Consider the following 23293-nt stretch of genomic DNA (forward strand, 5'->3'; position numbering starts at 1 on the left):
GGGCGGGGGCCGGGGGCCGGGGGGCGGGGGCCGCCGGCGGCGGCGGCGGCGGCGGCGAGGCGGCCTGCAGGGAGCAGCCGCGAGCCGGCCGGGCGCGCCGAGCCCGAGCCCCAGCCGGAGCGGGGCGGGGGAGGGAGGAGCCAAGAGCGGCCGCCGCCTCTGCCGGAGGAGCCGCGGGGCCGCCACACTCGCCCCCCGCCCCCCCCCCCCCGCCCGCTCGCACCCACACCCGGGCGCCGGAGGCGGGCGGCCCGGGCCCCCCCCGCCCCCCATGGACGCCCCCGGCACGGGGCGCTGAGACCCCCGCGTCGCTGCCCAGCCCTGTCCAGCGCGCCACGCCGAGGTAAGGGGGAGGGAGCGAGGGGGCATTAATATGCAAATGCCTCGCGATTGATTATGCAAAGCCGTGGGGCTCTAGGGCCAGCTCCCTGGCGGGCTGGGGGCGCCCGGGGGTACCCGCTGCCAGCCTCAGCCTTCCCCGGCGCCCCGGTCACCCTGTCACAGTCCGGGAGCTCGCAACTTACGCCCTGGGGAAGGGAGGTGTTGCTGGGAGGTCGGTGGGCCCCGGGGTTCGCCGGCAGAGATGGCGTCCAGGCCTCCCCCTCGAGGGCCCGCCCGGCCTCTGTCCGGCCCGTCTGCTGCGCACTCCCGGGCCCGGCCCTGCTGCCGGCCGCCGGAGCTCCCCCGCCCGCCGCGGTTTGTTTACGGTGCGCCGGAGGCCTGCCCCCCCCCGCACCCCCCCAGCCTCCGAGGCTGAGGCCGAAGCCGAGGCCCAGTGGCCTTTGCAAAGCCGCCTCCAGCTGCGGAGGGCTGTAAGAGTGGAGTGGGGGGTGGGCTTGCACAGGCCCCGGGAGCGGGAAGTCTCCCCCCCCACCACCATTCCACCCGCCTCCCCAATTGAGCATGGCTCTCTGGTTGCAACACTCCTAATTGCAAAAACGCAGCTTGGAGGAGAGGGAGTGTGTGTGTGTAGGGGGAGTGTATGTGAGGGTCCCTAGATGATCTGGAGAGTTGCAAGCTAGTGCGGTTGGGGAAGAGAGAGAGGAAGGGACCTGTGTGGTGTGCCCCCCCCCCAACCCTTGTTTCCCTCCTCTTGCAACGTGTCTCTGTTGCCCCTTCTGTGCCTGGGGCCCTCCCTTGTCCGGTGTGAAAGAAAGGCCTGGGGCCGGGGGCAGGGATGATAGGGCCAATGGAGAGAGCCACACTTTACAGGGGTGGAGGTCGCAGAAGAAAAGCCAGTGGGATAGGAGCCTTCCCCTCAATGCTGGCTCTGGCCCCAGGAAGGGGAAGGGATGAAGGGGGCTGTTGTCCCCGACGAGGGACGGGAAGCAAATGTGACATGCAGACACAGAGATATGCCCACACAGACAGCCACATGCATGCACACCCAGGGACACCCAGGCAGACTCAAGGACAGGAGCTGCTGGACACACCCACATGGGGACAAGGGAAGAGGCAGGCTGCCGCTGCACCGGGGAGCTCAAAGGGGTGGGACACACCCACGGGAGACCAAGAGCAAGGAGACCGATCCATGCACATACCCACGCACAGGGTCACAGGGAGATGCTGTCACACACAGGGGCAAGGAGGAGTCGCTGTCACCCACACAGAAAAAGTCACTATCATCGAACGCATGCATGAACACAGAGCAATTGCACACAGCCGCACATTACAAAAGACCCTGTCACTCACAGGCACACACGTGCTAGCATGAGCCCAGTCACACAGGCATCATTCCCTGCCTTGACAGTGACTGTCACTCAGTCAAACGCAAACGCAGTTACACATCAACACATGTATACACAACTTAGCAACAAGTATTTTCCTGGACTCTTACTGAGGATCTCTAAGGTTCTGTGTACAACAAAACCTCTACTCCAAGGAAAAGCAAATTCGTCTCTGTGAAAAGACTTTCCTGCATAATGGTGCAAGACATGCATTCATGATAATATTCTCAGTCACTGTCGCTTGTCATCTCCCCCCTCCCCCTGCCCCACTCAATGGTGAGCTCCTTGAGACCTGGGAGAATCACTCCAAGAGCTCTGGATCCCACCCAGAGCCTAGCACAGGAAGTGCTCTGTAAATACTTGTTAATTGATTGCCTGGGAACTCCAGACACAGGTGTACTCATTTGCACACAGTCCCAGGGACTCAGGTGCAGAAGGCATTCACAAGGCTCGGGTCCACACAGTCACAGGTCCACGTGGACAGCTGTGTCCAGACACCCCCAGACATGCACACTGTAGCTGTGCAGTCAGGCGCACCCCTAGATGCACACACAGTTGTAGATTTTTTTCCCTCAAGCTTCCTCCTGTCTTCCTCTCTAGGCTCAGCTTTTTTTTTTTTTTTTTTTTTGAGGGACAGAGAAACAAGAGCAAAGAGAGCAGGGGCAGGGGGGTTCCAGAGGGCCGAGCCATGGGGCTGAAACAATGTCCAATGACTTCCAGCAGCTGAGATTATCCTAGCTGCTGTGGGGGGGGGGCGGGGAGGAGTTGGGGAGAGCCAGCTCCTAGGGAGCGGTCCCTCTCTCTACCTTGAAAGCAAACGCGGGATCTAGCTGCTCCTGCCAGGGTCGTTTGTCTGAGCCTTTCCTGGGGCCTTTGACTTGCCCCCGCCCCCTCCCAGAGGAGTTCCTGTCTCCCACCAAGAGTCTGGCCCCTTGTCCCACCTCTGCCCTCCTGTCTAAACTTGGAAGCCTTCCTTAGGAGGCCGTATGCTGGTGAGTGTCTGGGTGAGTGATGTGTATTTTTGACTTGGAATTTCTCTCTAACGCTGTCTCCCTTTTGCTCTGTCTTGCTGTGTCTGATTCTCCCTCTCCTCGTTTATCTGACAGTCTGGAACTCTCACCCGGGTCGCCGTCCCTGTCTACCCCTGCTCTTGTCTCTGCCACAGCCTCCTTTCTCAGAGCTGGGAACTGGCAGTGATGAGCTTCATACTTTTCCAGTTGTTAAGACTCAAACCCCGCCCCTTGCCCCGCCTGCCCTGCCTCTGGGGTCAGCAAGAGGTTGGGGTGGGGGGGGTTGGGGGGCTCAGCTGGCTGCTCAGGACATCCTGCGCTTCCTCAGCGTTGCAGCTGCAGCAGCAAGTTTTGGGGGCTGAGAGTGGGGGGAAGGGACGGGGGTCAGCTAGAGCTCACGCTGACCTCTTAGGCTGGCACGCGCAGCCAGGGCACACCAGCTGGGTGGAAGCCCCGGGTCTACGGGCTATAGCCCGCTAGCTGCTAAGTGAGCCAGCCAGGAGGCTCCCCACCACACTGACCCACTGGAAAATTGTCACCCCCCATGGGCAGTGGCGGGAGTTGGCAGGGCCCGACTGAGCAGGGTCAGTGGCACTGCTCACAATGCCTTTCTCCACACCCCTGGCAGCTGAGATCCACCTCGGAGATGCCCAACAGCTGTGCCCTCTGCCCAGCCTCAGAGCTTGGTTCTGAAGGTACAGCTGCCCAGATTAGGTGGGGGGCTGAGTGAGGCCCTGTCTCATGAATGTAGGCTCCAGCCTGGAGTGGGAATTTGAGCCAGGGGGTAGTGGGGCAGGGGCCCCAGAGCCCAGGGGGGCACCAAGCATTTCTGGCCATGCTCCCCTCCAGCCATGACCTATTTGAATGAGGAGACACTGGTAGTGATTCTACCCTAGAAAATCCATAGGCTGCTACAGAAGGGGAAATCGAGGCCCAGTCACAGGGGAGACATAGCTGGATCAAAGAACAAGGTATGGTTCCTTTAGCCGATAGTAGACTCTCATGGGTAAGAGGAGGGATTTTTTTTTCTTTCTTTTTTTGGAGCTGGAGTGCCTGGGTTTGAATCCCAGCTCTGCCACTTGCTGGTTGTATAACCTTGGGCAATCAGTTTAACCTCTCCCATGCCTTGTCGGTAAATTGCGGATGAGAATACTTACCTCGTTCAGTTTTTTGAGGATTCGAGGAGCTAGAATATATTAAATGCTTTTAAAAGTGCCTGGTGTGTAAGAAGCACCGTATGTGTTAGCTGTTACAATGAGGAAGCCTGTGGGTCTGGGGTCCCCTGGATTTCTTGGAGAAGCTGGGTGAAGAAGTGGATCTCCAGATGTTACAGAATGGGCTGGGGGTTGGGGAGGACGGTGGGTCCCTAAGCTCCAGCCTCCTCACCCTTGCTGTCACATCTCTCTCCCCACAAGTTTTTGCAGTCTGAAGCCCCTCTGCCTCTTGCATGGAGAGTGTACGGCACCCTACCTGTCCACTAGGGATGCAGCATCCCAGCCACCTACCAGTCACCCAGGACCCAGTGCTGGCTGGTAGATACCCGATTCCCCATCCCTGCACCAAGGGGGCATTAGTGTGAAGAGTAAGGACCAGTGGGTGGGTGTGGCACCTTGAGGGCCCGAGCCTGTCCTGGGTTGCCTCTCTTCCCCTGTGAGTCCGGTGATAAGACTTCTCTCTCCCCCAAATCCCTTTTCATCAGCCCCTCCCCTTCAAAATGCAGCAAGGACAGTGGAGGATAGTGGTGGGCCACTGGGGAGCCTCTGGGGTGGGAAGCGAATCTTAACTCAAGTTCTCACGGTTGCAAAGGGGACTTGTGCCTCTTGGGGAGGAAGGCAAGTATGCCTATATTGGAAAGAGCGCTGGCTGGGAGCTGGAGGCTGGGTTTGTGCCATTCACTGGTTGCTGACTTTGGCCTGGATTTTCCTCATCTGGAGACAATGATGCCCACCTCACTCCCCCTGGAGGGTAAATAACATAATGTGGCCTGACCCCTGTGTTCAATCTGGGTCGCATCCTGGCTTCATAAGCAATGCCTGTGGATTCTCTTGTTCTTCTGGGGCCTGGCATGCTCCAGGGTGGGGATCCACATGCCCCCCCCCCCCCCCCCGGCCCCGGAACCAGAGCCAGTTCCCAATCTCTCCCAGAGGCATCTGGGGCTGGTGGGTGCTGATGGGGGGGGGGGGGGGAGCGGGGGGCGTGCGTCATATGGTTTTCAGGCATAGGGGGTGTTGTCTGCCCTCCTCCCTGGCAGGCCAAGGTCGGGGTAACAAAGGGGACCTCCTTCTAGTATGCCTATGTATGAGGTGGTCCAGAGGGAGGGGTCAGAAGTTCTCTGGGTACACAAGGAAAGCAAGGTGGAACTTACTGGTGCCCAGGAAATGCTAACCTTGCTCCCTTGCTCCCCTGCTCTGAGGATGAGCGCTTAGTCTGGGGACTAGGGACTGGGGTTAAAGGTTAGGGCCAAGGCATAGCCTCGCCCCCCCACCCCCCAGCAGTGGCAAAGAGCAGCCCCAGCCCACCTCCCCTTCTTCCTCCTGTCTTCCTCTTGTAAGGAAGAGACGAGTTCTTGGCTCCGAGAGCCTGAGCTGTCTGTTTCATTTTCTCTTTTACCCGGGCGCGTGGGCGGGGGAAAGGGAGCGCGGAGCCGAGGCTATGGGCTATTGGTGGCTATCGGAGTTTTTGTACACATCAGTGAGTGGGTGTGTTGTGCGCGCATCCATGTGTGCGTGTTTTATGCATGTGTGGGTTGGGGAGGGCTCTGAATATCTGCTGGAACCGGGCACCCGGAGCCTGCGGCTCTGCGCATGCGCGCTGTGTGTGTCTGCACGTGTCCGTGTGTGTGCCGGAGACTCAGCTGCATTCACTTGCTCGCGCGCGCGCTCTCTCGCTCTCTCCTGTGTCTTTCGCGCGCGCAAACACACGTACACACATGTACACACACACAATTTTCAATCTCTCTCTCCCCGTTCCCTCCCTCCCCCCTCCTCCTTCTCTAGCACTCGCCGCGCGCTGTCTCTCTCTCTCCCCCTCCCTGCCTCTTTCCCTCTCCCTCCCTCTTTCCCTCTCCCTCCCTCTTTCCCTCTCCCTCCCTCCCTCCCTCTCCTTCCTCCCCGCCCCCTCCCTCTGCCTCTGCCAGTTCTGCTTGGGTGGGGGCTAACTCCCGCGTCCCTGGGGTGCTTGGGAGAACATCCCTGCCTTTCTCTTTGCCTCCACCATTCCCTTCCCTCCTGGACTGTGCTCCCCAGGGCTTGCAGACAGCTCCTCTCTGTGGCCTCCTGGGTAGAAGGGAGTGGGGAAGGGAGGACCCCAAGCCCTGTGCCCATGGTGCCATCTGCAGCGAGTGCCTTGGCCCCGTGACATTCATGCCTCCAGCATTCAGCTGCCCTAGCTCCCAGCTCCGATTACCCTACCCGGCTGGCTGCTGGGGGGAGGGTGGGGAAAATGTGCCATGCCCAGCTTGGGGGTGCTCCTAGCTGCCTTCTTGGCTACTTGGATCTCTCGCTTCCGTTCCTGAGGGGGAACTGGGGCAGAGGCAAGAAGTTCTGTGGGTTGGCAGGGAAGGGGCTGAGTTCTTGAACGTGGGTGTGGGCTTGGGGGAATGGAGTTGACCTCTGGACCCGGACACCCACCTTGATGCCTGACTGGAGCTGGCCTGGGGTGGGAAGAGGGAGAGGAGAGCAACAGGTGGTTAAGGTTATGGGGGGGGTGAGGGATGCATAGTCTTTCCAGTCTTTGATGTTAATACTGGGCATCTGGCCCAAGTCAAGGCTGCTGTTTATGTCTTTCTGTCTCTGATCTGCAGGGGGGAGTTTCCTGTTATATTCTTTGGGGGGAGAGGATCTTTTGTTTAAGTAACCATTCGCCCCCTGTCATATCCCCCACCCCCATCTTCCATTCTCTAGCCTCCAGGGCCCCTTGGTGAGCTAGGAGATCAGACTTAAGGCCCGATGCCCTTAAGCTCCAGAATCACATCTCACAGGGCCCCCGGTGAGAGCCCACCAAGGAGTACTGCCTCCCTCTTCACCTCCCTCCTGCTTGCCAAGCTGGTGCCTGCGTCTGTGTATTCCTCTGCCATCTCATACCTGCCAAATAGTACCTTCCTTCCCGCCTTCACTCCCTTCTTTCCTGGCACTAGAATAATAGTGAGTTGGGTGGGGCTGGCCTATTCAGTCTTCAGTCCATACCTGAGAATAGAACAGGGTGACCTGGGAAAGGAGAAAGAGGTCCTGGCCCTGAGTGGAACCTACCCCTTCGCACAGGGGAGGGCGGGGGGCTGTGTTCTGCTGGAGCCTTCGCTCTCCCCAGACTCCCAGGGCCTGTTGGTGTTTGTGGCTGCCCGTGCGAGCCCACGTTGGCACCGGTGGTGGTTTGCACACAGATGCCTGTGTTTGCCTGTGCATGCCCCTGTGTATATTTGGGCTACAGTGGCCACCCAGGCCCCTTAGCATCACCCTTCTTGGCGCCCGTGGTGTGGAGTCAGGGCCTCAGTGCCAGGTTATGGGGGGGGGGGGAGTATCTCCCCCACCCCTAGCATCAGGCAAAGGGGAAGGGGAAAGGGAGGCGTGAACCTACCCACAGCACTATTAATAGCCCACATGCCAGGCCACCAAGAACCAGCTGTCACCGTGGAAACCATTTCTACTCCCCCCCTCCCCCAGCCTCCATGGGGTGGGACTTAGGCGGGGCAGGAAGCACCCCCCACCCATCTTTCTTTGTTACCTTGCTCTCTTTGTCTCCCCTCTCCTTCATTTGTCTCTCCTCCCTTCCTCACCCCTTCTGCCCCCCATCCCCCATCTCATCGATGCCTTTCCCTCTACTTCCTTGTCATCCTAGCTCTACCCCCACCCCTGCCCATCTCTTTGTTCTTGCCCCTCCCCTTCCTCCATCATCCCTTTTGCCCCTCTCCTCCTCCTCCTCTTTCTCCACTTTTCTCAGCCCCCTCTATCCGTGTGTGTCTTTTCCTCTGTGGTTGGCAAGGAGGAGGGCTGGGCTTTCTTTAGAGCATTAAGGACAAAGTCCAGGGGCCCCAGACAGATGAGGCGAAAGCCCAGAGCAGACACTCGGAGGAGTGGTGTGTGTAGGATTTGGGGCTAGATTCTGGGGGCAGAGAGTCCCCTTGGGCCTGCAGGACCGCGGAATGGGGCAGTCCAGCAGTGGGAACCTGGCGTGGTGCCCGCGGATGCCGCACTGGCCTCCTGTCTCTGTCCCCCCGTTGCAGAAGCACTTAAGCTTAATGAAATGCTTCCCCCTCCGTGGGCACCTTGCCCATACTGCCACCCAACAGCTCTTATCTGACAAAGAAGGAGTGGGTGGCCGGCCCACCCGACAGGTGGGTCTTGCCGTCCGGCTGTCCAGTCTAGTCTCAGAACCCCCCAGCTCCACCTCCCCTTCTTCAGGCTGAGCCTCCACCTCTGCGGGGCAGGTGCCAGGAAGGAGCTTGGGGAATTAAGCTGGACTCCAGGAAGAGGGGAGAGATGCTGCCCTTCAGGGTGGACATCCCTACATCACCCCCCCCTTTCCCCACTGCCCTTTTCCTGCCCACAGCTAACACAGGCTCACAGGGCCTATGCCTCCCTGCATGCTGGGCCTTCTGCTTGCTCTGGGTTGCCTCAGAGGCCCAGGTATGTCCCTAGAGACCAGGGGTCCCCAGGGGTTGGTTCTCCAGGCTCTTGCTTGGTGCCACGTGAGGGTGCCCCGAGCACGAGGGCAGCACCTTGCTCCTCTGCCCATTGCCAGGGGTCAGTGTGGCCTGGTTGCACCGATGGGCACCGGGGCGCCATTCAGCTCGGCACAGAGGTGGGGCAGAGAGGGAGCTCGCCCCTCCCCACAGCAGGCACGTGCAAGCCCTTGGCAGTGCCCAGACACATTTGGAGTTAAGGCCGGGGAGGGGGAAGGGAAAATAAACATGGTGGCTTAGGTTGGCGCTCCCCCAGGTGTGCCCTGTAGCAACTGGCAGTGGCAGAGGTGCGGGAGGAGGGGGTCCTTCAGGGCGATGGCCCCGAGGCAGGAGCTGCCCAGGCCATGTGGCTGCCGCTGGTGTTCCCCGCCCGGCCTGGCCCCCACCGGTCAGTACCCATGCCCTACACCCTAGCCCTCTTTGCCTGCCCCCAGGGCCTGCTCCCCAGGGCTGCCCCTCTCTCAACATGCCCACTCCTGTGCTTGCCTCCTCCCATCCCTGGGGGCGCTCGGGCCTCCGGCTGGCGAGTGGATTTTTCCAGCTTCTGTAAACAAGTGGTGGCAGCGTGCCAGGTGGGCAGGAGACAGGCGGGGGCTGCACCGCAGCCAGGGTGTGCCAAGCACCGAGGCACAGCCTCAGGGGGGGAGACAGGGAGACACCGAGACCCAGAGAGAGCGAGGCATTCAGATGCAGACGGACAGACCAAAGGAAGCCTCGCCGGGCACAGATAGAAGTGGAAACAGAGGCAACAGAAAATGGCCCGCTCTTGTCCAGCCCAGCCCCCACGACTTCCCTGGCCCCCTACCCCTCAGTGCTCTGGCTAAGAGCGGCAGGCCCCAGTGCCCAGTCCCTGGGCATCCCCACCCACTCCTTCTCCTCCCCTACCTCCACCCCTTAGGGCTGGCTACGCCATTATAAATTTATAACAGGAATTTCTTCACAAGCCAAGAAAAACTTGACCTACTTTCTTGACGGCTCCCTGGGCTAAGGCTCCCTGCTCATTGCCCCCCCACCAAACCCCAGTCTCCTGTCCAGCCCCCGGTGCCCAGTCCTAGTCTAAGGGGGTAGCAGAGGCACCAGGGGCCACCTTTCTGCGCTCCTGCCACGTTCCTCATGTGGGGGGCTCGCCTGGGTGCAGAGGCCCTGTCCTGTCGCCCTGCCCTGCCCAATGACCTGACTTATCTCTGTTTCCCCTCCCACCCTGGCTCCTTATCAGTTCCCGGGGGTGGGGCGGGGGGCCCAGGGGTGAGGTCTCTGGTATAGCAGCCACGTGACGGAGGCTGCGTGTGGGGAACTGCACCCTTTGTCCCCCTCTCCCAAGCTCACACCAGCCGGTGTGTGCAGACAGTACGCCTCTGGTCTGTAGCCTGTGGTCAGAGGGGCAGTATAGATGGGAGGGTGGGCCCAGGCTGGCCCTGCGCTGGACCCCAGCTAGTGGACGGATGCTAACATTTGAGGCAGGCTGTGAGGTGCCACTCCCTGAGCCACCTGCTTGCTAGCTGTGTGGATGGGAGTGAGTGAGCCAGCTGTCGGAGCATGCACCTTCATCTGTAGAGTTCTGGTGCCCACTTCAGAGGGGCACATATTATCCATTCAGATGGCCTGGTAGTTTCCTTTTCCATTTCCCTTGCTGTCCTTGTGGGTGGCAGCCCGGCTAAACCAACTGGGAAGTCTGGTCCTCAAGACTGGGAAGTGTGATTTGGGACCTTGTACAGGAAGTTCTGAAGTCCTGGGCGGGGGTGGGGGGGTGGTCGTGGCTGGGATTGGGGAGTCATAATTCCGTCAGCAGCAGAGGGGAGGTCAGCTCCCCACTGTTTTCAGCACCTCTCTCCATGAAGGCACTTAGGTGGGCATTCCCGATCCCTGCGTGCTGCCCCCACGCCCCACCCTTCCTTCTCAGGTACCCCCCACGCCTGGGCTGAAAACTGCTCATCTTGGGTCCCCTCTTGCCCTATAATACCGATATGTCTTACAAAAACTCAGCTAGAGGGGTGGTAACAATAGCCAACGATTAACGGACGCTTATCAAGGGCCAGACCCTTAACTGAATGTCAGGCTTGAGACGTGGTATATGATTGCCTTCATTCTTTTCCTCCATACCTTTCCAAGTTAGGATGTGTATCTCCAGTGTTGCCTGCTGCACCTATTGATCTGACAGGTTGTCCTGGTCCCCTCTCTGTGCTTGCTCCCCATGCCCACCACCATCTTGTGATGAGCCCCTAAGAGCCCAAAATGTTGCCACCAAAGGAATCCTTCTACCCACTTCCACCATGGCGCTGCCTTATCCCTGCCTCTCTCCTCTCTTTGCAGGGACTTCTGGACGGGACAAGACTCTAAAGCTACTCCCCCAGTCCAAGACACCCCCCACCTCGGACCCAGCTTGCCCTCAGCCCTACCACCTGCCACTCCCTGGCCCCTCTCACCGCCCGACCCCTCTTGGGGCACAGGGCATGGTGTGACAGGCCAAGTGCTGAGGCGGGCACCATGGGTGCTGTGCCCTAGGGCCTGGGTGGCAGGGGGTGGGTGGCCTGTGGGTGTGCCGGGGGGGCCGTTGTGCCCACCCCAGTCTCTTGGCGTGCTGGAGGGCATCCTGGATGGAATTGAAGTGAATGGAACAGAAGCCAAGCAAGGTGGAGTGTGGGTCAGACCCAGAGGAGAACAGGTAATGGGTCTAGCAGCCAGGACGTTCCAGTTCCTGGGCAACAGGCATGTTTATCACCGGCCTGGGCAAACGAGAGCTGAGCTTGGGCCTTTTAAGCACCTCTGGAGGGATGGGCATGAGACCAGCAAGCCTGCTGTCTACCTTTGCCCAGGAGATGAGGTCATGGCCACATGTGGCAGGGAATTAGGCACCTGGTTTGAGAGGTGTCCATTTCTGAGCGGGAAGGTAATGCAGAGCAATGACAGGTGGCAGGCACGTGGCTCCTCGACAGTGCTGGGGAATCTCACATGCCCTCCCAGTGTCCCTCCGCTGCCCTCACCTGAGCATGTGCAATGCAAACAGCCTTGCCGCTTTCCCGCTCTCCCTACCAGACTCGTGTGTGGTCCAGAAACCATGGTGCGTGGGACATGACATTTCAGGGCACATGCGCCAGTGACTGTTGGTCCCAGCCCATGCTTATATTTGGAACCTATTGGGAGCCCCACAAGCTCTTCCTTGTTCATGGGCAAGAGCGGGCACTGCCGTGGGGCTCCTCCCAGGAAGTGGAAGTGAATGCCAACTCTGAAGGGTTTACTCACACGTGAAGGAGGAATCAGCCCTGCACACACAACTAGGGATGCGTTACCTGTGATCTGCATGGCTCTTGAGGAGCCCAGAGGGTCTCCGCTTCTCCCATCGGCCCCAAGTGGCACAGAGCTCTGTCCCAGTTGGCATGAAGCCCCAAGAGCTGGGTACAGCCTGTGCCTATGGCCAGGGAGAGGGTGGGGGTGGGGGTGCTCTGGGGAGGAGTGTGGCCGTTGCCTTGGAGACCAGATCTTGAGCCAAGAGGCCAGAGGCTTGGCCAGGCAAAGCCTTGGGGCCCAAGTCTAGGTCCCCGGAGGGATGGAGGAGGTGGATGAAGCTGGCAATTCGGTGGGACACCCCAGGTATCCCTCCCCAAAGCCTCACCCCAGGGGAGCTCTGAAAAAGATCTGGCCTGTCACTGCAGGGCTCTCACTTGCAGCCTCTGTACCTCCCTGCTCAGACTTCTGTGAGTCTGGGCGAGTCTGCTCCTCTAATTCACAGAAAAACAGGAATGCAGGTTCCTGGTCCCCCAGCGCTGCATCCCCCCCCCCCCCATCCTTCTCCCCTCCCCCCATGTCCCTGCGCCACCTTGTGGCTGTCCCTGGGACTGCACTCAGAGGCTGTGAGGCGTCATCGTTGAAAACTGCCAGCTCAACTGGAGGGTTAGACTGGGCCTGGAGTTCTCCCATACCCACTCCTGCTGGGTGCAGGAGGGAACTCTGAGTCTCCAGTGGTTGTAGAAATCAGACAGGGGTAATCCCCAGGGGGCCCGGAACATAGACTCGTCTGTGTGACCCTGGCCAAGGTCACTGTGTCAGTGTGTTGGGCCCTGCATCAGGCTCCAGGGGGCGGAGCCCTGCAACATGCCACTCGCAGGGTGGGTGTGGGAGGTTATACAATCCGTGCATGCATGTAGAGGCTTATGTAACCTGTGTGTGCTGAGGTTATGTAACATGTATGGGCAGAGACTGGTGACATATATGTGTAGTGGCTGAGGGTTGCTAATACCTTGCATGGAGGAGCTCAGAGTGCTTGTCCTGGCTCTGACTCCCCGGCGAGGCGTCGCCAGGCACAAGTGGACCTTCGGTTTGTTGCTCTGCTAAATGGAGGCCATGAACAGGGTGACGCTGGAAGTCTCTTCTTACTGTCATATTCCAGGTTCTAGGTTCTAGTCGCTCAGCACTGTGTGTTTTCAATCACTGTGGTTATTCACCATGTGAGCATGACCTGGAAATCAGGCAACACATTCACTGGGGGGAGGGGGTGGTATTATTAGGTATCTGTCCAGAGGGTTGTGTAACCCATGGGCATATCTAGAGGTCAGATAATGCATTTGAGAATGCCCTGAAAATTTCATGGGTATATAGATCCTGGTGCTTATTTACTATGCTTAGGTTTACACTGAAGGCTGCATAGTTATTCAGATGCGCTGGTCTTATGTTATGTATATGTGTGTGTTCTAAAGGTTATATAGCTCTAAGCATGTCCTAAAAATTCTTTCTGCATAAGTGTCATGTTATTAAAGGCCTAACCATGTGGATATCTTATAGATTATTGGTGTTTAAGGTTCTATAATGTGCACGTGCGCACGTGCGTGTGTGTGTGTGTGTGTGTGTGTGTATGTGTGTGTTTGGGCTCTAGAACATGGCTGTGTCTCAGCCAAGCCCTGTATCTCTCTCCCCAAAGCTTGTAGATAGCTGGACCCATCTCAGTGTTGTCAGCTGACCTAGGCGTGGAGGTAGAATGAGGACACAAAATGGAGGGAGTCGGGCCTGGGGGATTATATAAACCTATTGGGTGAGAAGGGGGCTGCCCAAAGACTGGTCTGTGATTCTGCCCACTTTGCCCCCATGCAGTGCCAGGTCACCAGATGGAAAGCGAAAAAGAAAGAACGGCCAATGTTCCCTGAAAACCAGCATGTCAGGTGAGCCTGGCTGTGTGTGCCCTGCTTCCCCACCCTCAACCCCGCCAAACCAGCCCAGGGCTCTTTCGGGGCCTGGGCATGGACCAGCAGCTCCTGTGTCCCTTGGGGAGAGCCTCCTAGAGGGCTTGGGACGGACCTGTCTGGAGGTGAGAGGGGTGATAAGGGCATGCCCCAGCCTTTGAGGATGGATTAGGTCAAGAAGGGCCTCTTCCCTTCTCCAATAACCCCCTTGCCTGAGCCCAACCCCCCTGTGCCCCTGGATCAGGGTCTGGGCTAAAGGGCCAGGGGACTGTATTCCCCTGAGACAAGCTGCTGACAGGTGCTTCTCCTCCTGCATCCCCCGCCCCTCAGATGCAGCAAGAGAAAATCCCCAAATGGGCAGTCGGAAGAACTGGGATTCTCCATATTCTTAGGGAAGGGGATGGACAAGGTGACCTCTGATGTGTCTCCAGGATTCTGCTTGGACACAAAACCCTGTCAAGGAGGCTGGGCTAGGGGATGGGCCAGGAAGGAAAAGTTGGGGGATGAAAAAGTGTAGGAGCCTCTCTGCTGGGGGCCCAAACCATGCCTGCCTGCCTGCCTCCCTTCCTCCCTCCCTCCCAGGGTATATCCCTAGTTACCTGGACAAAGACGAGCAGTGTGTCGTGTGTGGGGACAAGGCAACCGGTTATCACTACCGCTGCATCACTTGTGAGGGCTGCAAGGTATGGACCAGCCAGCTCCTGCCCCTCCCCCACCACCTGAGCCCCCGTCTCACCCGCTTTAAGGCCCTCAGCACCTGGCAAGGACAGCCCTATAAACATGCCACCTAAAGCCCACCTGTTGCACCACCATTGCTCTCTCTCATCCATTTGTTCATTCACAGTCTCTGCTCTGCCACTCATACGTACGATGCCTAATTTCTCTGGGCCTCAGTTTCTTCATCTATAAAATGGGGATAATCCTGCTACCTACTTCAGAGAGCTGTTGGGAGAATTAAATGAGCTAATTCATACAGAGTATTTAAAACAGTGCCAGGCACGTCAGAAGCGCTCAGTAAACCCCAGCTTTTGTCCATCCATTTGGTGGATCAGGTATGAGGGATGTAGCACATGCCCTGCCCTCCAGCTACTCACAGCCTACCAGAGAGAGGCACACTAGAAACAAACACTGTGTTTCAAAATGTGGCCTGGGGGCCACCCTCAGTACGAGCTCAGTGCAGAGCCCCGGGCCCCATCCCACCCTACTCAATCAGAACTTTTCGTGGTGAAGCCTTTGTGGACTCTGCCTTGAAACAGGTTCCCCAGTTGCTTCTCCTTGTACCTAGAAGGGAGAGAACCAGTGCTTGGGGGGGGGGGCATGGTGGGGCCCAGAGCGGGAGGATGCCGGGGTGCCCCTGGGCAGAAGGGACAAGGTCATAGGCTTGGGGGACCTTAGTTAGATCTCACTTTGCTCATTTTAACCTGCAAGGGTTTTCCAGGGTCATCACCTCGTGAAAATGTAAGACTTGCCAAGAAACAAAAGTATTTAAAACTGTGTTAAGGCTTCAAGTTGCTCTCTCTCTTAGTATCAACCAAGCCAAGAGCCCCAGGGACTTAGGGTCCCATAGCAGGGTTCCTGGAGGCATTTGCAAGCAGTGTCCCTCCAGGACAGCCGAGTCCCAGAGAAGCATCCCAGAAAGCCAGAAATGCCTTGGTCCCCACCCTTCCAGAGTCTGATGTTGTAGGTCTAGAGTGAGACCCAGGAATTGGTATTTTTCCTAAGTGCATTCGATGATTTCCATGCACCGCAGGATCTGTGAACTCGGGCCTTGTGTCCCATAGCTCAGGTCCAGTTCTGGCTCTCCTGCCCATTTAGCTAAGATGACTGTGGGCAGATTGCTTAATCTCTCCAAACTTCAGATTCCTAGTCTCAAAATGGGTTCTTGCCTCTTGGGGTTGGCACAGCATCAAATTCGATGATGCACCCCCCCCCAAAAATAAATAAGGCTTATAAGTGCCTCATAGTGAGCGTTCAGCACATATTAGCTCTTGGTATTGTTACTGCCATCTTGATTCTTGAGGTTTTACCTTTAAAGCAAAGACAAAACCCGATACATAGAAGTAAACAGTTTCTCTTAAAGCTACTAGAAGTGTCCATACACAATGCCTTTTCTTGATTTTTTTAAACCCCCCCCCCCATTTCAAGAATTCCACCTGCATGAGCAGCAAGCAGCATGTATAAGGGTGGTTTGGGGGGCAGGGGTCAGTTTTATTTTCCGAGTTGTTTAGCAAGATGGAAAATGAGGTATCCGTTGGACTTCCAAAGCTGCTATTCCTTCAGGCGTCATAGCACCTGACATCATCCCAGGCTCATGTCTCTGTACTGTGGTCCTCATTCTCACCCCTGCCACCGCCACCACCCACACGCCCCTGCCCCTTCACAGCCTAGGAGCTGAGGACATGTATCTCTAAGGTCCTTTGGCCCAGCCAAGTGACCCTGGGCTTGCTGGTGTCAGGAGGATGCCAGGTCCCCTCACTAACCCCCCACGCCCCAGTGAACTGCATGGTCGGTTAGGGAAGGGGAGGTCATGATCCACTCCATGCTCCAATCTCCCTCCACCCCAGGGCTTCTTTCGCCGCACAATCCAGAAGAACCTCCATCCCACCTACTCCTGCAAATATGACAGCTGTTGTGTCATCGACAAGATCACCCGCAACCAGTGCCAGCTATGTCGCTTCAAGAAGTGCATCGCCGTGGGCATGGCCATGGACTGTAAGGGGATGGGGGGGTGGCGCCAAGCGGCCGTGGCTGGGCGGGGAGCGAGGGGGTTCAGGTATGACTGCTTCCTGCCAGGGGATCCTCAGGGCCCACAGCGCAGAGTGACAATCCAGGTCAGGCTGATGGTGTAGTGAGTGTTCAGGATCTTGGTCCCTGCTGCCCTTATCCCTGGGGAAAAGGAAGCAGGATCCCTCCATGATCCCTACTTCCTCCCGGTGCCTACCTGCCTTTCAGCAGGCCGGGGCCTTAGAGTTTCCAGGTAGAAAGAAGTCCTGAGGACCCCGGCCTAGCACAGTGTTCTTGACTACAAGAGAAGGCATACCACTTCTGGGGGAGAGAGGGCTTCTTGCATCGGCTAGGGACCAGGTAGCAGGGTCTTCTAGTAACCACTGCCATCGTCACCCTTTAGACCAGGACGTGATAATTGTCTGGATCAGCTCAAATTGGAGTTGATGTGGTCCCAGCTGATTATCATGATCCAGGTTGTGCCACCCAACTTCCAGGTGATTTGGGAAGTCACTTAACCTTTCCGGCCCTCCGTTTCCCAACCTGCACATTGGGAAGAGTAGTTTCTGAGCAGGTTGTGGAGAGTGGCATGCAAAGGGCATCATGTCTCTCTGCTGTTGACAGTGGTTCTAGATGACTCGAAGCGGGTGGCCAAGCGAAAGCTGATTGAGCAGAACCGGGAGCGGCGACGGAAGGAGGAAATGATCCGATCACTGCAGCAGCGACCAGAGCCTACTCCCGAAGAGTGGGACCTGATCCATGTTGCCACAGAGGCCCATCGCAGCACGAATGCCCAGGGCAGCCACTGGAAGCAGAGGCGGAAATTCCTGGTAAGGAGGGAGGGGGCTCGCGGAGGGCGACAGCCAAGTGCCCAGGAGGGAGAATGAGCTCAGAGCCTTGCCTCCTTCAGGAAGCCTTCTTAGTTTAATCTGACCCGAACCTAATGCTCTCTGCAACTTGGCGATCCTGAGTCATGCACGTGTGTGTGGGTTGCTGCTGTCAGAGCCCTGCCTGTTCCATCCGATTGGGGGCCCCAGGAGGACAGGGCCTGGCCTTCCTCATTGAATTTCCAGAGAGCAGGGGCAACCTCTCCCTTTTTTCCTGCCCACAGTGACTGGGAGGAGAAGGTGAGGACACAGTTATGTAACAGCATTTGGGGGCACCTGATGGGTGCCAGGCATTGTGTTAGGCCCTGGCAAAACTGAGTGCTAAGGGAACGGCCGGCTAGGGAAGAGATGGACAGTTGGTTGTATGTGGCGGGTGAAGGCAAGAGAACTGGCGTCTGGTTCCTGGGGGGAGTGTGCCAGTGGGTGGAACAGTATACTGCCAAGAGCACGGGCTCCAAGACCAAGCACATGTGGGTATTAATGGTCAGGAGTCAGACTGCCTGGGTTCTGATCCTGGTTCTACCACTTACGAGTTGTGTGACCTAGGGCTTATTACTTAGCTGCCCTATGCCTCAGTTTCCTCATCTGTCAAATGGTGGTAAGTAGAACATCCTCCTCATAAGGTTAAATGAGATATATAAAACCTGTTGCCTCGTGCCTAGCTGCATATTAAATATTCAATAAACCTAGCTTCTATTATTATGATATTACTTCTACTACTGTTATGATCATTGTTATTATTAGCCGACTTGTCACTCTGGCTCTGATCTATTCTCTGCCCCAAGGTGAATGAGAAGCCTTAGGCCCAGGGCACAGCAGTCCCCTGGAACTGGCGGCCCCTCCTCCCCATCCTGCCTTGGAGCTCCCCCTGGTGGGCAGGGAGCCTCAGTGAGAGGTGGAAAGGGGTCTGCAGCCCCAGCTGACCCCTGTCTCTTCCCTTAGCCGGATGACATCGGCCAGTCACCCATCGTCTCTATGCCGGATGGAGACAAGGTCGACCTAGAGGCCTTCAGCGAGTTTACCAAGATCATCACCCCGGCCATCACCCGTGTGGTGGACTTTGCCAAAAAACTGCCCATGTTCTCCGAGGTGAGTGGCAGATGGGAAGAGGCATGGCGTCACACTGGAGGGGAACTGGTCCTGCTCCCTGGGTCACCCAGTGTCAGCACATGCTCATCTGAGGTTCTCTGGACAGGGAGCAATCCCTGTAGATCAACACATAGCGAACACACACGCACACACAGCTAGCCAGTGCCTAAGGAACCAAGAGGCTCCAAGTGTCCAGCCTCCCCAACCCCCACCTGCCCCTTTCCCCCGACATCTACATAGCCATCCTGGCTCCAGCAGCTTGAACGTTCTCATTTTCAAGAACACTAACTCTGGGCACAGGCTGTCTTACTAGCTGTGTGTCCTTGGCCATGTTACCCAACTGCGTACCTCACTTTCGCCCTCTGCAGTCGGGCTGGAGATAATGATGGGAGCTAACTCATAGGCATAATTGTGAGGTTTAATGACGAAGGGCATGCCCGCGGCCCAGAGCAAGGTTAGCTGTTCAGAGTACACCTTACTGGCTGAGGCCGGTGGGGACCTCACAGCTCCCAAAGCACAACCCCAGGAGACACTCGCGGGGAGGGAGGGACGTGCTGAATGTCCCTGTGGCCCTGCCACTCCGCAGCTGCCTTGCGAAGACCAGATCATCCTCCTGAAGGGGTGCTGCATGGAGATCATGTCCCTGCGGGCGGCTGTCCGCTATGACCCCGAGAGCGACACCCTGACGCTGAGCGGGGAGATGGCCGTCAAGCGGGAGCAGCTCAAGAATGGCGGCCTAGGCGTAGTCTCGGACGCCATCTTTGAACTGGGCAAGTCACTCTCTGCCTTTAACCTGGATGATACGGAAGTGGCTCTGCTGCAGGCTGTGCTGCTAATGTCAACAGGTACCTGCCTCCTGGCTGGGAGGGCTCAGTAGCTTCCAGGGGCCTGGAGCTTGTCTGGGCCCTGGGCCCGTCACTCTCCTCTTCCCTGAATGCTATAGTCTGTCTCTGTCCCCCAAGCTTACTCTGTCACTGGGCCCATTCTCTGTCCCCTGTCCCCTCCTTGACACCCATCCCCTCCTTGGTTCTGATGTCCAGGCCCATCTGTTGCCTCCCCATGCCGCCTCTGCTCCTTGTCCCATCTTCACCCCATTCTTTCTCTCGGCTCCCCCATCCGCTCTCTGTTGCCCACATTTGCTTTTGTTCCCCCACCCCCCAGGTACCTTCTGTCCCCCGTCCCTCCTCTGTCCTCAGGCCCTTCTCCCTGCCCCTCGTCCCCTCTGCTCCACTTCCCACCAGCCCTCCTCTTTGCCCCTAGTCCTGCCCTGTCTCCAGGTTTCCCCTCTCTTCCCACCTCTCCGTCCCTCTGTCTTCTTTATTCGTTATCGCTCCAAACCCCCAGCGCCTCAGCCTCCTCCTGAGCCCTGGCTCTTGCTCGTGTACGAGCACTGCCCTGTCTGTGTTTCTCTCCCCCTCCCCACCTTAGTCTCTCTACCTCCGTCTCCCTCCACTCGCTCACCCTCATGCCGCTTCTCCCCTGCAGACCGCTCGGGCCTGCTGTGTGTGGACAAGATCGAGAAGAGTCAGGAGGCGTACCTGCTGGCGTTCGAGCACTACGTCAACCACCGCAAACACAACATTCCGCACTTCTGGCCCAAGCTGCTGATGAAGGTGACTGACCTCCGCATGATCGGGGCCTGCCACGCCAGCCGCTTCCTCCACATGAAAGTCGAGTGCCCCACCGAACTGTTCCCCCCACTCTTCCTCGAGGTCTTTGAGGATCAGGAAGTCTAAAGCCTCAGGCGGCCAGAGGGTGTGCGGAGCTGGTGGGGAGGAGCCTGGAGAGAAGGGGCAGAGCTGGGGGCTGAGGGAGGCCCCCCACCCCTCTTCTCTCCTTCCTCTCGTCCTCGGATAGATTCAGCTCCCCCACACACCCCTGCACTGCCCGTCCCTCCTCAGAACCTCCAGCCCTGGGACAGGGCAAACACATGAACTTGCTATGAAAAGGACAGTGTGGGAGGCTGGGGGACAGTGTCCTGCAGTTCGCAGGACCCCATCCTCTACGAAGGTAGGGGAAGGGAGGGAGACCTAAGAGGGGACAAGCCATCTTGACCGTAGGGGATGGAGGAATGTGGGGTGGGGGGAAGATGCCCTCAACTCAGCCCCTACACACACACACACACACACACACACACACACACACACACACACGAGAGAGCCCCCCTGCCCAGTTCCTTGACCGAAGTTCCCCCTCCAGGCTAAGAGCCTCTCTGCTCCCCCAGATGCCTGGGTGCAAAGAAAAGGCTTGGCTTGGCTCCTCCCCCCCTGGAGGTTAAAAATTAGTCATTCTAACTGCACTTTGGAAACCAGGCAAGGGGAGAAGATAAATGAAGAAAAACTAGACAGAGAGAAAAAGAAAAAAAAAGAGTGAGCGACTGAGAGAGAGAGAGAGAGATGATATTAAGTTATTAACCGAGGCTGGCCCCCTACCACCCCTAAGCACTTTGAGAGCTGCCCCTCCTCCCCCCAAATCAGAGAGAACTGCCCCCCATACCAGGTCCCCGAGGGTAGGGCTGCCGATCAGAGCTGTGAGTTAACACAACAGGGTCCTGGCCATCCCTCCTTGCCTTGCCCCTCCCTCAGTGCCCCTTCGGCCCCCCCCCCCCCAGCCCAGTGCTCCCTCTGCTCTCTGCCACTCGTGCCCGCTGAGTTCCATCTACCTCTCACGCTGGATGCCAGCTGGCCCCTCACCAGCCTGCCCCGCTGCCCACACAGCTCCCCTCTCAAGTGCCCAGCCCCAGGGGCCTCTCCCTGCCCCCCCCCACTCCTTCCACACCTTGGCACCCACACAGGAAAAACTGTGGCTCCAACTTCTGCCCTCCTCACATCTGCAGTATTAGCTACAATCCAGATGCTGCTGCGCTGGGGGAGGGGGCGGGGGGGCGGTATGCGTGAGCTTCTCCCAGAGCCTCCACCCCCTTAGGACCCTGTCCCCCTCTGTCTTCTGGGCTCTCTCTAACCTCTGCCCTCTTCCCCACTCCCACTCAATGCACTAACCCAGATTCGGGGCAGGCAGGCACCAGAATGGGGGTGCCTAGACAAATGGCACTTAGTTGGGGCCCCAGGGGCGGGGGCGGTTGGTGCTCCTTTTTTCTTTGAAGCTCTTTAGGCCAGCCGCCCCTCTGCCCCTAGGACCCCTTTCCCCTCTTCTTTTCTCTAATTCAGGGACTTTGGCTTGAGCCACCTCCCACCCTCCTGGTGAGGAGTGCTCTGTTGGTCTGCACTTGGGTGAGCTGCCCTCCTCCCCTTCCTACTGGCTACTGCCCGCTGCCCACTCCACAGGGGAGAGAGGGAGGGAGGAGGTAGCCCTCCCATGGGTGGGGGGAGGAGGGTGGGGAGGGACAGAGCAGACCAGAGGGCCCTGGGCTCAGGGCTGCTTGTCGGCAGGGATGGATGGGTGGACCTAGATGCCCCCGGAAGCCATGGGGAATGGGGCAGGGGCAGGGGGAGGGGTGCCAGGGCTTCCTGCGCTTTGCACTATAGGGGCAAAAATGTCTTAAGCTGTGGGGAACCTGCCATCCCACCCTGACCCTCAGCCTGCCACAGCCCCCTACACACACACACGCACGCACGCACGCACGCACGCACGGGAAGGCAATGCTATGCTGCCCAACAGGGCATGTCCTTCCCCCACTGTCCAGGTGTTCTGACGGGGGTGGAGGGCCTGGAAGAACATCTGCGGTCTCCTGTGCATGTGCCTGCCCTGCCCCCCTTGGGCTCGTGGGCTGCCCTTGCTGTCTTTGTCTGTCTCTATCCTCTCTCTCTCCTGGGGTACTGATTCCTGTATTACTCCAGTCCCATGGGTAAGCCCTCTCGTACCCTCCTTTGGGGGTGCACCACCCCTGGGGGCCCAGTGGAATTCCTGACCTGTCTGCTGTCTCCCCCACCCTTCCATCCCCACCTCAGCTCCCCCCACCCCCTGCCCCATCCCCATTCTCAGCCATGGACATGGTGGAGAAAAGGCCTTGAAGGGGCTTGGCCTCTTACAGGCACTTGGGAATCCCTCCCCCCTTCCCCTCCCCCAATCATATGAGCTGTGATCCCCTACTCCTCCCCCCATCTCTGACCCCTCCCCCCCCACTTTAGGTGATGGGGGGGTGTGTGTGTGCGTTTCTCTGCGTGAATGTGTGAGCAAGTACACGTGGTGGGGCAGGGGCCGGGGGACTCAGGAGCACCACGCACCTGCTCTAGAGAGGCAGCTGTCCCAGTCCCTGCTTTGGAAGTGGGGGACAGGGCCCTCTCCTGGGGGCCATTGGTGCTAATGTGGGGGATGGCCTTGACGTGGGTGCTTAGCATGCCTCTCCCAGTATTGGCCCGGGGCACTAGGGCAGGCGGGGCGGGGCAGCAGGTGCAGTATTGGTGGGAGGAGGGACCGCTGGGAAGGGGCCAGGCCAGGACAAGGGGGTGCCAGAGCCATGACCACTCCCCCGTGCCCGCCACCCCGCCTCTCCATCTCAGTGTCCCCCCCCATCACTCAGAACACACATACCTCATCCAGCCTCCTCCCTGCTCAGCCTTGGGGAGGGTGGGGGTGGAGGAGCCCCTACCCCTTCCCCTGGTGGCGGGTCTACAGGGCTGGGAGAGGGCAGGGCGTGTGACACAGACACCGTCCATAAGGGGGACAGTAATTCCTGCCCCAGGAACTCCTGGGTGGGGGGAGGGGGCACTTCCCTGGAGGCGCTACTGAATGTATGAGAAGCTGGTGCTGGGGTGGGGGGAGGGGGGTCGTGGCCAGAAACAGGGAAGGAGGTAGGTCCCCTTTCCCCAGGGAGGGGGGAGGGGGGCCGGTAGGGGTGACTTGGGGGGCTCCTACTCCTGCCCCACGTTGACAATCAGTATGTCTGTTACGTGCGATTTTTCACCCCGTTGTGTTTTGGGTCAGGATTTTAAAGAAAGATATTTTTATGGTAATTGTTGCTCGTCTATTTTACTATATATTTATGTAATAAATATATGATGAAAATAACCCCCTTGGGCACCCCCCTTAGACTTGTGTGCTGTTTCCC

The 23293-nt window shown here is 58.2% G+C and overlaps 2 protein-coding genes across 4 annotated transcripts in view; one reads left to right on the forward strand and one right to left on the reverse strand.

Annotated features, from left to right (window-relative positions):
• Positions 1 to 634, reverse strand: part of MED24 (mediator complex subunit 24) — a 36635-nt gene extending 36001 nt beyond the window's left edge. The window contains exon 1 of one of the 3 annotated variants that reach the window (XM_073883878.1): positions 525 to 634. The gene's annotated coding sequence lies outside the window, so the exon portion shown is untranslated. The remainder of the gene's footprint in view (positions 1 to 524) is intronic. The other 2 variants (XM_073883875.1, XM_073883877.1) reach the window with 2 other exon arrangements.
• On the forward strand, positions 171 to 23253 carry THRA (thyroid hormone receptor alpha). The gene is made up of 9 exons (XM_025859312.2): positions 171 to 343; positions 10725 to 11076; positions 13497 to 13564; positions 14168 to 14268; positions 16150 to 16297; positions 16934 to 17139; positions 18139 to 18285; positions 18872 to 19130; positions 19771 to 23253. The coding sequence occupies exons 2-9, from the start codon at positions 11024 to 11026 to the stop codon at positions 20019 to 20021; spliced, it is 1233 nt and encodes a 410-aa protein (XP_025715097.1). The 5' UTR covers positions 171 to 343; positions 10725 to 11023; the 3' UTR covers positions 20022 to 23253.
• The last annotated feature ends 40 nt before the right edge of the window (positions 23254 to 23293 follow it).

Source organism: Callorhinus ursinus, unplaced genomic scaffold, assembly GCF_003265705.2.
Source record: "Callorhinus ursinus isolate GAN/ISIS: 27379988/994484 unplaced genomic scaffold, GSC_fseal_2.0 scaffold52, whole genome shotgun sequence".
Lineage (NCBI taxonomy): Eukaryota > Metazoa > Chordata > Mammalia > Carnivora > Otariidae > Callorhinus > Callorhinus ursinus.

Bases quoted from the DNA above. Each gene is read 5' to 3' on its own strand.
- THRA (XM_025859312.2), top strand. From the start codon at position 11,024: ATGGAACAGAAGCCAAGCAAGGTGGAGTGTGGGTCAGACCCAGAGGAG. The intron at 13,565-14,167 runs GTGAGCCTGGCT...CCTCCCTCCCAG, and splicing joins CCTGAAAACCAGCATGTCAG to GGTATATCCCTAGTTACCTG. The intron at 14,269-16,149 runs GTATGGACCAGC...CCTCCACCCCAG, and splicing joins TCACTTGTGAGGGCTGCAAG to GGCTTCTTTCGCCGCACAAT.